At 47.8% G+C, this 13604-nt stretch overlaps 1 protein-coding gene across 1 annotated transcript in view; it reads right to left on the bottom strand.

The window, feature by feature from the left end:
• The window catches only part of CLIC4 (chloride intracellular channel 4), a 30907-nt gene extending 23989 nt beyond the window's left edge, over positions 1 to 6918 (bottom strand). Inside the window, exon 1 of the mRNA XM_063355821.1 lies at positions 6750 to 6918. Coding sequence (XP_063211891.1) covers positions 6750 to 6821 — 72 coding nt within the window. The 5' untranslated portion in view covers positions 6822 to 6918. The remainder of the gene's footprint in view (positions 1 to 6749) is intronic.
• Between the last annotated feature and the right edge of the window lie 6686 nt (positions 6919 to 13604).

The raw sequence follows: 13604 nt of genomic DNA, 5'->3' as shown, positions 1-13604 counted from the left end.
TCATTTCAGCATAAACAAACACGGCATTCAGAGCCCTAAAAATCAGATTGTGCCAGAAATGTATGTTTGACCTGAATTTAAAAAAACCAAACAACTCAAAAGCTTTTAAAAAATTAACTATTATCTTTTTTAGGAAAAAATATTCTAAATAAAGGATTTCAAGCTCCTGAAGTCAAAGCTCTACTTAAACTCATATCTAGGCAGCATAATGATTTGGGGCTTGGGGGTTTTAACTGTTAAGATGTTCACAAACTCTTAATACAACAAATGAGCACAGAGTGAATACATAGCATCTATTTTAGGAGTGAAACTATATCATTCCGAAGTGAAGAATATGCAAGGTAAAAAAACAACCCCCTTGATTAGGACAGCAAGTCATTTGTTATAGGCTATTTACAAAGAACTTTGAAGATAAAAATCAAAATAGATGGATAACAGGTACAGATGTAAACTTTTTACACAGTCAACTCACAACAAACCACCATATTAACTACAGTTTGTGTCTTAGACAAACTAAGTGTCTACACTGGCAGACAAAACCACCTTACTTTCTCCCACGCTGTTCAGCTAAGGTTTTATAGAATTGCACTGCTCAGTCAATTATCAGTCGCAGGGCAAAAGAGAACATTTACCAAAGAAAAAGACAACAAATCCAATTACTGCCAAGTACAGTTATCCAGTCTTAAAAGTAGTTCTTGTGGATTTCTAAGTGGTACGTCCAGCCCAGCCAGAACTTGGAACTGATGTAGCCACTGTTATAAACATGTGTAGGCCTTGTGTTAGTCTCATCACAATAAATTTAAAAGAGAATCTGAACATGCTCACACTAGTGAGAAAATAACGACAGCCCAGGGTTCTTTTTGTCCCTTTTAACTAATGTACACTTTTAAAAATAAAACTTGCAATCTCAGAGCACAAAAGTCATTTTCAAAGTACATAGGTTACTATTTAGCCAGAAGTTCAATGAATTGCCCAACTAGACTCTTCCAAACACAAATTTTTGTTAAGAGACAACATAGCCTTCAAAAACCCACAAGTTGAGGTACAGAACCAACTGCTTCTCTGCTCACCCTGTTCACGTTAGGACAGAGAGTAATACTCTTTAAACAAAGAACTCCCTCTTTCCTCATTGTTTCCTTCCACAAGATTAGGTCAGGATAACCAGTGCGAGACTAGACAGTGACACTGAGTCACTTCAGGCCGTGAGGGTAATGATTACTAATTTCCTAGGATGCCAATACTGTCATGGTGCTGCCCACTGAAAGATTATCAGACCCTCCCACTCACTTCCTAACAGCGAAACCGAGTTTACACAAACATTCCTCATACCTACATGTTACGTCTAAACATTCCACCATCACTACCTACAGACAAGACATCACTTTTAAGAGGATCTTCATTCTCTTCAAATATTTTCACATGAACTTTGGTATTGTGTCAAGTATACTCTTCCCTGCTTCTGTGAATTCCTTACATACACCCATCGACTGACATACAAAAGCATCAAGAACCAGACTCAGAGTGCTCACATCCTTGATGTGCATTTACCCCTGACTTTTGGTAGGTTCCAGGCCCTCAAGTGTGCCCCACAATACGTGTTCCAATACACAGGCTTCTCTTTCCCCTTCAATACACAGCCTGAGACTTTTCCCATCTGGGAAAACTGAGGACAGATCTGTCTTTTACAGCAGTATCCATGCTCAAAGAATGCATCCATGACATACAGCACTTGTCCACACCATGGAGAAAATGATTCAGAAGCTCCGCGGCAGATGATGGTCCAATCCCCGCCAGCAGATGAGCAGCCTGAGAAGGGCAATGAGTTGAAATTCAGGAACTCGGCCAGTTCTCAGACCTCTTTGTGGGGAAGGGGGGAAAAGTGCACGAGTGTCAGACATCTTTCAACTGCAAAGTAAAACACAAGTTTTCTTGAAAATCTAAGTGCGCTGTCTAGATGTTAATCATTGGAAAGGGTAGGATAGACGCCAGTGAATAAAACCATTACTGGCAAAGTGCATTCAGGAGCATTTTGACTGAGGAAAAGCTAACTCATCTGTGTAATCCCTTTGCAAATGATTGCTAGGAGTTAAACTTACTTTCCAGCGTTTTGCAAAAAATGTAACATTTACACTTGAGACTAGCTCTGTATTTGTAAGCAATACTGTACCAAGTGCACCAGTTTCTGTATTAGCAATCAGATTCAAATCAAAAAGCTGAGGAGCTTTCTGGCAACAATAACTTTCCCAAGCAGAACTTAAGGGAATATAGTTCGCCGGCCAAAGGAGGAAAAGGCCTGATTTATAACAACTAAGCACAAGATATAACAAAGACGGTTATGCCTCAGTTTATAAAGGGGTCCTTTACAATACCCCAGTATTTGCTCACAAGAAATAAGCCACCCATGAAATTTTGCTAGCTATATCAAACACGTATCAAAGGCAGACTGAGAAAGTTCTCGGATGCTGAGGTTATTACATCAAAACCTCCAAAGGATGACACTGTACGTAAGGAGGAGACTTATCTAATAAGATTATCAAGTGACAAGCCTGCCCCTGACGAGACCATCTCCAAGAAGCCACACTGCATGTCTCTAGTCTTGTTATTTCCTTATACTGATGTTCCTTTTAATTTTACAGATACGTTGCAGTTGCCAACCCCACCCCACCACCCTAATGACGACAAACAAGACCATGGGATGGTTTGTTATAAACCAATATACAGCACCCACACTACTCCAGAATGACACATCAGAGCTTACGTAAGGATACTCATAGGTAACAAAAACTGCAAGACAAAGGCAGACCTGAACACATGCAATTCAGACAAATCACACTCCTCCTCCTCTCACCCAGCCCTGAGCTAATATCAAGTCTGCTTCTGGAGATGCAGATGCACGCACCTTTCCTGCCACGGGCTCCAACATTTAACTGAACAAAACAGACCTAGATCTCAAATAGTTCACCTACCAAACTGCTGTTTAATTCAGATATACAAAAATGTAGACAAGCTTCTGTTACACTCATTGGGAGTGTTTTAGAGTAGGGTATTTATTAAATGTGAAATCACAGGTTTTTTTCTACTGACAGTACAATTCACGGGTAAACAGACAGCAGACACTATCTGATTTTCAAAACAGGTGCCCAATTTCGCAATGACGTCTTATTTGAAAGCTGCCAGAAATCCAAGGTCTAATTAATTTGCAAGTATACACACGTTACACAGTTGAAGAAGAGAGCACCTTCCTTAATAGTTACCTACATCTACTATAACCTGTCTCATGCCAACAGATATATGACTATGAAATTCTTGTTTGTTGAGTTTGTTGGGTTTTTTCTTTAACACTGAACTTGTTGATCATCTGCATCTTCACCTTGCTATTACAAGAGGAATGCAATCACTCAGTGCCCTCTAGAAACCAAGGGCTGAGCTTTGAGCAGCTTCCATCCCCATCTCCTTCGTACACTGTCATAAAGAAACTGCACAAGTAGTTTTGTAAGCTCTGCCCTGTGGTTTCCACAGATGAGTGGATCTATTTGACCAAGTCAGTCCACCACACTGTTTATTTACAATAAAAATCCACACACAATCAACTAAATTAGAGTTATTGCAAGTGGCGTATACGAGCTGTATTCAGATCACAACGCTGGAGTTTCTGCATGTACATTCATTACAATGCAGCCTTCACTACTCTAAAATGCCACTAGGGCATATAAAAATATTCTTGTTAGACAATGGAAGCGGGCCTCCCTCATTAATAAAACATGTGAACATATGAGGAAACCAAACGAAATCAGATACATCACTAGTTTCTCCTAATCAGCCCTCAGAGGAAAGACTTGAAAAATATTTACACATCGTTTAAAAGAGACCGCAGGCAGCCCACCAGCACTGTAATGAAAAAGCGACTCATTATATGAGACCAAGAAACAGATTATTCACCTCAGTTTCAGAACTGTAACCCATTTTCTTACCGAAGTATCCTAATTCTGCACAGACGTTATCACAGGCTATGAAAATACAAGTTACAGCAGACCGATACACTGTCTCCTTGAATAAATCAAAGCAATTTGCTGGTGACAAACAGCCCTATATAGTTATTCATAATTGAAACCTAACCATGTGTGCACTCCTCCCCATGCTGTGCCCATCCTATTTTGTTACTGATCACAATTTAATAAGATTCAAACCCAACATTTTGGGGCATGAAGCCAAACGGTTTCTCCTGCTTCACAGGTTTATTTCTCAAGCTTTAATCCCTACCTTTGTTTCATCTTAGTCTGGCTGCTACAATCCTTTGTACGCAGGTCATACAGTTACCGCCCTTCAGCCGCAGGCATTTGGCAGAGATTTCTTTTTTGGTCAAGAAGTCTTTCCACTACCTCTATCTTAAGAGCTTTGCTAGCTAACAGTGCACAGGTAGAACCAAGACCCTGTATACTGTTTGAAAAGCGATTATCTACATTGTGAAATCTTGTTCTGACGTTCACTCCGTAACTTTAGACTTTTTCTAGATTGCACCCCTTTCAACCAGGCGAAAACTGTGCAACAGACAAAGGCAGACACCGAGCTTCCCATTTTCAGGGGGGAAAAAAGACGACTAAACGAAAATGTAGTGCTCTTCTACACAGCCACTATTAGTTTTATTAAATAAATATTCTGCTTGCATTTTATGAAGTGACCATCTTAATGAGACAAGTAGCAAACAAGACTTTACAAAGCTTTACATTAGCTTTACAAAAACACTGTTCCGATAATACTTAACAGCTTCAGTAAAGCGTGGGACAGGCAGCAACACCCAATGAAACAACTGTTTTGGTCTGTCTGCTGGGGTGGGGGCTGTTCTTCCTCTGCAGGATTTTACAGGGAAATAACCTTTACCTGAAGATCATGAAGGCAGACAAGAATAACGCCTTTTTTAACCTGAACTCTATCCTAAAGGCAGACGGTATACAGATTGCAGCAGTCATTCATAACACTGGGAAAAGGCTTCCTTGAGGGAGCTACTACTCACTCATAATCCCAAATATAGCCTTCTTAAATCCATGCCAATAAGGAAGTTTCAATTGAAATGGACAGAAAAATTCCCTTTCATATAGTCTTTTTCTTAGTCTTTTCTTAGTCATATAGCCCTTTTTCCCTTTCACATAGTCTGACATCTTTATAGGCGCAACACTGATTTAATCAGAATCAATACATTTTTCTCACAACCAATCTTACACTTTCTTGCATGTTATTCCTCATGCATGAAACATCCTCTTTAAACCAACCCACAAAGCCTATTCCCCCTCCCCCCAAATCCTTCTGCCATCAATCACTGTTCTAATTTGTTTAGAAATAAGAAAAATCGTCCAACAAACTTTAGGACAGATGAAGATAAGTTAGCATGTTATATTAAAGAAGTACTGCTATAAATAATTCAAAGTAATCTGTAACTTAATTGCTGTACTAGTAAAAGTTCTAACCTCTACACTAAGAACCTAAATTCTGACTAAAATCAGGTCTGGAATCCTCCGCTGCAATGCTCTCTCTGTGTCCCGTTATTGCCTCTTGAGACTACTAAAAAATCCAAAACAGGGAAAATTCAATACTTTTAGAGGATTGTTTAATAAATAAAATCTATATTTAATAACTTATTTGCAAAGCTCTACCTAGCTTGCCGGAAATATTCACGTTTGTCATCATGGCTTTTATACTAAGCAATTCCCAAGATTTCAGACAGAGGATTTCCATTATTTTCTCGCTGCAACCTACAGAAACTTCATCTGAAAAAAAAAATAAAATACTTTGTTTCCAGCGAGGCTTTCTTCAAAGTATGCTTAAGCACAGAAAGATCAGCACCATTTACTCCGAAGTAAAAGGAAGATGCTGCATCACTAGAGCCCCAGAAGATGAAAATATTGCATCATACTGCGATACGTGAATGCAAAACATGTGGAGATACCATATGGTGGATCTCTGCCAGATAAGGGCAGCGCAACACAGGCTCATTCTTCTAGTTTGGAAGAAAAACAGGCGATGCGTTTAGACGTTCAGTTTCTCACACAAAAGCAGAACTTCTCGGGCAGGGGACTGAGGGAAAAGTAACTCGTGTTTGTACGGCCTCGGTGGGCGCACAATGCGGAGCGAAGGGCGCGGGCCGTGTACTGCGGTGCAGGGAGCGAGTGACCCCCCCTCCGCCCCCGCCGCCCACCGCCCCCCCGGGCCCCCGCCGCCCCGTTTGCTCCCGGGAGAGAATTTTCCAGCAGCCGCAGGCGGCCGCGCTTTTCCCGAGGGACTTCTCCGCGGGTCCGCGTTATCGCCCGGCTCCATCTGCTCACACTGACTCAGCCCCGGCTCCCCGCACTCCTCCTCCCTCCTTCCCTCTCTCCCCGCCCAAAGGGCCCTTTTGTACGCGGCGGCCCCGCACCGCCGCCACCCGCGGGGCGTCGCCGCCGACCCGGGCCGGGGCCGCCCTGAGGAGAATCCCGCCGCTCCCGGGGCAGGACGGAACTCCCCGGGCCCAGCACGGTGGGGGGGGCCCGGGCAGCGGGCGAGGGGACGCAGGGGATGCCGGAGGCGGCGGTGCCGTTCCCCCCGCCTCAATCCTCAGCAACTCGCTGAGGGAAACTTGGAGCCCCCACACACCCCAGGGGCGGGAAAACGGCGGCTGGGGGAGGGGGCGCCCAACGGTCTGTGCGCGCGCGGCGCCGAGACGGGACGCCCCCCCCTTCACACACACACAGACACACACACCCCCCTCCGCCCTTTACCTTGACAAAGAGCTCGATGACGGGCTCCTTGTCGCCGTCCTTCAGCCCGTTGACCGGCACCGACAGCGCCATGCTTCCCGCCCGCCTTCTCGCCGCTACCAGCCGGGACGGCGACCCCACTCCGCTCCGCGCCGCGCCGCGCGCCCCACCCGCCCTGCGCGCGACTGCGCCCCGCCCCGCCCCGCCGGGGCCGCCGAGGGGGCGGGACCAGCACCGAGGGGGCGTGGCCTCACCGGAGGGGGCGTGGCCCGCGCTGAGGGGGCAACGGTTTCCATGGCGGGGCCGCTGAGGGGAAAAGGGGGGGACCCCGACGGGCAGGGCCCGGGGTGGCGGAGAGACGGCTCCCCGGGTGGCGGGGGGATACCCCCGCGGCGGCGGGGGACACCCCCGGGGTGAGGCGGGCTGCTGGTGCGGTGCCCGATGACCTAACGTCTGGGAGCGGCCTGCTTGGGCCGGGCCTTGGCGCAGGCCGCGGCCCTGTGGGCGCCGCCGGGCCCGGGGAGGGGGTGTCGTGTGTCGTCCCCCCCGGCGCCGCCATCGCCTCGGCCCCGGGGCTGCAGCCCGCATCGCATGCGGGGAAAAGCTTCAAAACTTAAAACTTCCTCCTCGCGGACCCGCCATACCGTGGATCGGAGCACCAGAAATAGCTTCTTTCCTGGCTGGGGGAAAAATCTATTTGGAGTGGTAAGGAGGAGTGTTTCCAGCCTAGTTTCTCCCTCGCTATTAAGGTCAGGGACTGAGGAGCTGGACAGAATTGGGCGAAACGTCAGAACGAAATGAAACCGTTTGCCCTTTTTTCCAGTCTTCTCACCAAAATAGCACAAGGCAGCACACAGCCTGCGATCACATTTTCCCCATGCGACTTCAGGCCTGCGGAGCCCAAGCCGCTGCGAACAGAGCGGCTTTTATGCCTCGGCAGCACCCGCCCTGGCTCCCAGTCCTGCCGTTTTTTCAGGAGCTCAGACTCTATTTTTAATAGTCTGAGTTCAGCTGCACCTGAATGTCTCGGCAGAGCCGTTCCCAGGGTAGGATGCACTGGGGCTGTGGGATACCCCGAGGTGGCATTGAATGACTTGCAGACGCAGCTCTTAACTGCTTTTATGCTGTCTGTGACCCGGCACTGGGACGAACCTCCCTGTAATTTGTACTCAAATGCATCCGTGCAGCCAGAAATGGCTCCGGATGAAATGGTTACCAACAGAGCCTTCACTGGTAATAACAAAGCCTCATATCTCTCCAGGCGTTTTACTACCCTCAGTTCTGCATAACCGGATGTCTTTAAGCAAATTTCATCTTTGAATGCCCTTGAATTGTTCATCTAGAGCAGGAAAAACGGCTGTCAGCCCCTCTCCTGGTGCTGATAGGGCTGGGCAATCGATGTGACAAAGTCCTTTTCATTCCCTTTCCTACAGCTTCTGCACAGCCCTCCTCAGCTCAGCCCCCTGGGTGGAAGATTCGTTTCTGTTTTTGCAGAAAGTCCAAGGAATCTCGCTGATTCATGGGGTGGGACAGTCTTAAATTGGAAATCGGTGTGTCACTGTAACCAAACCGATCTGGGAGCAAGGCAGGACCGTGCAGTCCAGCCCTGTCCAGGAACCTCCCTGAATAATCGCCCTTAAATTAATTGCAGCCTGTACCACAAAGGACATCGTCGTTAGAGCGTGGGTGGGATAGATGGGAGGGAAAAACATTTCCCTTAAATGGGAAAGTCACAGAGACCTTCCAGAAGCATCAGGTTTGGGGCTTTACATGCATTTTTTCCACACGGCAAAGTAAGATATTTGCACCAGTTGGGCCCAATGTCCCCGGTAGATTCGGGAACTGCGAACGGAGGGGCTTTTATTACAAGTTTGCCATTGTAGCACGCTGGCAGGGGAAAGCTGTTATCCTCTGTCAGCTGGGAAAGACAAGAGCTGAGTCCTCTGAACCGGGGCTGAGCAGTGCCGGGATAAGGAACGCTGAGACAGATACTCCCCGCTCAGCCGAGGAGCAAGCCTTCGTCTCTGGGCTTCACCATCCTCCTCCACAAAAAAGTTTCAAAATCACAGGGTTTTGTAAAACTTGAAATACTTTATAAACCTCCCCAAAGCAAAGAACCACCTACTTTTGAAAAGGCAGTGTTTTTAGTACAATAGCTCTCCCACGACACCACTAAAGGTACGTGTGGAGCAACAAATTTGAGGTTTGTGAGGCACTTTGTGCTTTTTTATGTTTTACCAGCCATACAAAGGAGCTGCCAGGGACGTGTTTTTTTCCTCACTACCACTGAATTTCTTCTCCAACAAAAGAGCTCGCATGCTGTTATCTTGCAGAGCTGCTAATAGCTAGCTTATTTCATTTATATCCAGCTGCACTAGTCGCGTCTGTTGCTTAATATCTTTTCAGTTATTTTACTTTTAGATGACATTTTCCTGGTTTCCAGCTGGCACCTACTAAACCCCTCATCCTCCCCATTCAAATGAAACCTCTTTCTCTAATGATGCTCAGAATGGTTTTGAACGTTAAAAGCTCTCGATTCTTTCCTAGTTCTGTAATTGCTGCTTATGTTATTCCGGAAGATTTATTATTTTTTTTCGCAATAATACTTAGAATTAATTTGCCCCAGCTTCACAAAATAAATAACCAGTCCTCCTAACAATCCATAGGGAAGGGAGCGTTACCCACCTTTTACAGCTGTGAGGAATGAGTCAGAAAAGTTAAGTGACTTATTCAAAGCTAAATTTGCACCGAGTCAGGGAGTCAGAACAAAGCGATTTTGGCCCCCCCACCTATGCTTAGATCAGTAGGTCACTCCCTCTATATTATTTTATGCCGTATTGAGAAGGCTCATTTCCATTTGGCAGAGCAGCAAAACAGCATATTATTGTTTCACTTCTCTAGCACTTTTGGCCTTTATGCAGCGATTTTCCATCTCAAACTTTCCAAGTGCTTTTGAAACTGGAGGCATCAGATGTTAAAGATATCAAAGCCAAGCGCTCTCCTGCCCCGGCCCTCGCTGTGCACATTCAGCCGGCGGAATTCGCTGCCGCCGTGACCCTGGGGTTCAGAAATGGCTCTTTATGTCTACAGGGAGTTTTTCGGGCGCTGGAGGAGCTCAGCATGCTGGTCACGGTGCTGCTGAGCAGGACCCCATGCCGTATGAACATCCCGGCTTTTAATGAAACTGCTTCGAGGAGGAAGGGTGCTGAGGAAGGGTTGGAAGGCAGAATGGCCCATCTGTTGCTGGCTGCGGCTGGAAGCGAAAGCCCAGCCTGAGAGTCGGCTTCATTAGAGCTCTTTAAAGCAATGGTGGATGAAGCTGCGAGAAGAACCTGCCCACAGACACCTATTAAAAGAAAGGCAAAAACGACACGCCCTGGTTTAAAAATACCAGTGTTCTCATTCCGATGCTAATTCAGGTTCCTGGGCTTGTCTGCAGGCTGGGATGCTGTGAAGTCCTTCCCTGGAGACTTGAAGCGGAAGAGCAGTGACCACAGGCCCGGAGACCACGTGTCCCAGATGCTCCGCCGCAACAGTACCCCTTTAGCGGAGTAACCCCATACACTCCAACTTCCTTCAGCCTCCCATCCAGACACCAAGCGATATTTTTTGGGCTCCATCCATCACTTGCCACCTAGGACGGAGTATTCTGTTCCGCTGATATTGCTCATTCGTATTTTATTACCCCCGTGTTGAGCAGCGTTTGTTTTTGAAGCTGATGGGAGGCTGTTAGCCCGCCAGATTCACAGGGAGTGCGGGGGAAATCAAACTTCTGCTTGTGTCAGACTGTTTGCAGTTTGCTGTAGCTCCCAACCAGCTGTCCCTCGATAGCTCATTTTCATCCGGAGCGGATGCCAAATTTTAGCATTAACTGCAGGCTGACGGAGCTGGTCTCACAAGGCGCTGAAGCGAGCAGCTGAGGAGCCGCAGCGCTGCGTGGAACCGGACCCGGGGTTAACGTCTGCCACTGGTGAAAAATACAGTGGAAAACAGCTCTCTGCTGCGGGTTGAGGCAGAATTACAGGAGCTGAGGACACATCCCGTATCATTATGTGGGAAGGTGACTTCATCCCACAATTTCTGGGTCACTCCTCTTTTTTGCATGGTCCAAGTTAACACTGCTCCAAGCAGAGAGGTTGGAGGACTAAATGTTTCTAGGAAATGTTAATCAAGAACTTTTAGTGGCAGTAATTGCAGCTTGGAGTCATTTAACAATCGATGTACTTTCCATGCGGTAGCATGCGCTTTTTTTCTGGTTACTGGCATATGGTCCTTACCCCGGGGAACTGGACGGTAATTAATGCATTTTGTGGTTAAATGTTTGGACTCAGCATCTCACGGCGCCCGAGGAGAAGGGAGGTAGACAAAGCAGGCATTGTCTGCAGGTCTCCCTGGGCTGCCGTAGGTCCCCTACATTGGGGCACAGTGGGGGCAGGTTTAGGGGAATGCTGACGCGGGCAGAGTTTTCACCTCACTTCTTTTAGTGCCGCCGAAACACTGGGAAAGTTAAACTGCTTGGCACCTCCCTGTGTTTGGAGGTGATATCCAAGGAGGGGAAAAGGAAAGCTGGCTCTCAGGACCACACATGCAACAGGAGTAATTGAATGCCCGACTCTCCTCTTTCAGCAGGAGGCTGTTGCCATGCCTCTTGTCTCCTCTTCCTGTATTTCTCACTGCCCTACTTTTAAAATTCAGATATTGGCCTTTTCTCTACCGTGAGCATCAAGAAACAAAGATTTCAACTTTGCCCTTTTGTAGAAAGGGACCTGGAAAGGACCGAGCGGCAGAGTTCGAGCCTCAGTTAAGCGTGAAGGGAACTGGGAGCCGAGTCCAGGCGCTGGGAAACCTCCCGGGACGCATCCCTACAGCGGCACAGCGCAGACGCACACGCACCAGGGCACCTGGGGTTTCTTCAAGAAAATCCCCAAATCTATTGCACTTCTGGTTTTAAAAGTTATTTGGGGAAAAAAAAAGACACTGTTACCTGTGCATGCTTAAATAAAATCTGTATTTCCCCACCCATATGTATACAAGTCGCCTGAAAGTAAATAAATTAAGGTCATTGCTGTTTTCTTTTAAGGTTAGTCTCCGGGTGATTCAGAGAGCTGGACTGATAGCGTGGTTTGGTTAAAGAAAAAAAACCACTAAACAACCTGCTTCTTTCAAAATAAAAATACCGAGTTTGCCTGGCTTTGGTTGATTAGGGGGTTAAATCAGCCACACTACCCTGAAGACAGCAATCCAACGCCACCACCTAGGTTTTCCTCCCGCGTTTCCATCAGCTGAAAAACCTGAAAGTTGCTGGTAGCTGGGGACTCCCCTAATGAACTCTCCCCATTACAGCCCAGCAGCTCCCAGCTGGGTTTCAACACCGCGGACTGGCTTCTGTCATGGAGCTTAAATGGAAGAAATGCTGTTTGATGTGGCTTTTTAATGGTCTGCAAGTTCTGTAAAAGACCCCGGGGGAAGACGTGGTGTCGAAAGGCAGCGCGGCACCGGCAGCCTCTCGTGTCCTGCGTGTGCCATTGTGTGTGAGCGGAGCAGAGGCACCCGCCCCTTCCCCAGCTTTCATCAGCCCCCAAACGGCATCTGCAGAGGATCAGTCCAATTAAAGTAATGACACCATGCCAGTGCATTTTCTCTCTGGGGTGCAGGCTAACATCAGAGGGAAAAAAATAATAAATCCGACACCAAAACCTCTTCATCCCCAGGCTTGCTTGATCCAAACCCGTGCTATCAGTGTAGGCACCTGATAATGATTCTGAGATAATCCGTCCCATTCTATGAGATTGGAAACCATTCTATGATAATCCAACCCAATTTATTGCAAGCCTTTAAAAATACAGACCACTCTATGTGTTTTCTTCTCAGCAAAGGTACTGCTGATGTTCTTTGTTCCTCAGCAAAGCTTCAAGCATGGGAGAAACCCTTGAAGGCGAGCAGGGGGCTACATTCTGCTCGTGAGCAGATGAAGGCGCGCGGTGCTACCCCCTGCCGGGGCTTGGAGCCAGCAAGGGAGGGAGAGGACAAACCAAACGGCTCCTCCGAGGCCTCAGCAAGGACCCCGGCTCATTTCGCTGGGATATGTGCTAAGACTCAACTCGCACCCAGGGTCTGAAATCTCTTTATTTCCATATCTGCACACTTGGAATGACATGGGCCCTGCCCCGACCTGGCAGAGTCTTCTACTGACCTGGCTGGTGTGTCAGCGGCGATCGCAGTCAGCTTGCTTCAGAGGGGCCATCAAAACAAAACAATGCAATTAATCCCTCCTCCTCGGGGAACGGCTGGATGAGGTTAAGTGATTTGCCCCAGGATCGCCTGCAGAGCAGCAGATCATTCAGCAGTGCAGGTAGAAACCAGTCAGCATCGGCAGTTCTACGTCGCTGCTAGCTCCCACGGCCGTTCCACCCATGACGACGAGCATCGGCCCTCCAGGCTCACTCTCTTTCCTTCCCAGGTGCCAGTGTCCAGCCCCATTTTGCTCCCCATGAACACCAGCCCATCCTTGGCACAGCCCCGCTGACCTCAGCCGTTTGTTCTTCTGGAGTTTAAGATGGTCCAAATGGACCTACACCAAGAAGTCGGGGCTGGGCTTGGTGTAGCCCTAGGGTGGGTGGCCAGGAGATACGGTCCCTGCCAGACCCTCGTGCATGAGGGAGGATTTTCCACCTCCCCCTCGCTGCCCTGAGCACTTACCTGTTCCTCCATCACACGCAAGAGGGAGGCGGGTCCTTGATCCAGCCCGGGTGGAGATGTGTCCCCATCACTCGTGTCCTGCCCCAGGTAAGGAAAACACCAGTGCCCTCCTCTTCCCCCTGGGAAGAGCACTGGGGACTGGGGTACCCGCCCTCACGCCACAGCCACAAAAGCCCT

This window comes from Chroicocephalus ridibundus, chromosome 19 (genome assembly GCF_963924245.1).
Source record: "Chroicocephalus ridibundus chromosome 19, bChrRid1.1, whole genome shotgun sequence".
Classification (NCBI taxonomy): Eukaryota; Metazoa; Chordata; class Aves; order Charadriiformes; family Laridae; genus Chroicocephalus; species Chroicocephalus ridibundus.
The sequence above is the reverse complement of the archived record's forward strand: the minus strand, read 5'-3'. Positions and strand labels throughout refer to the sequence as shown.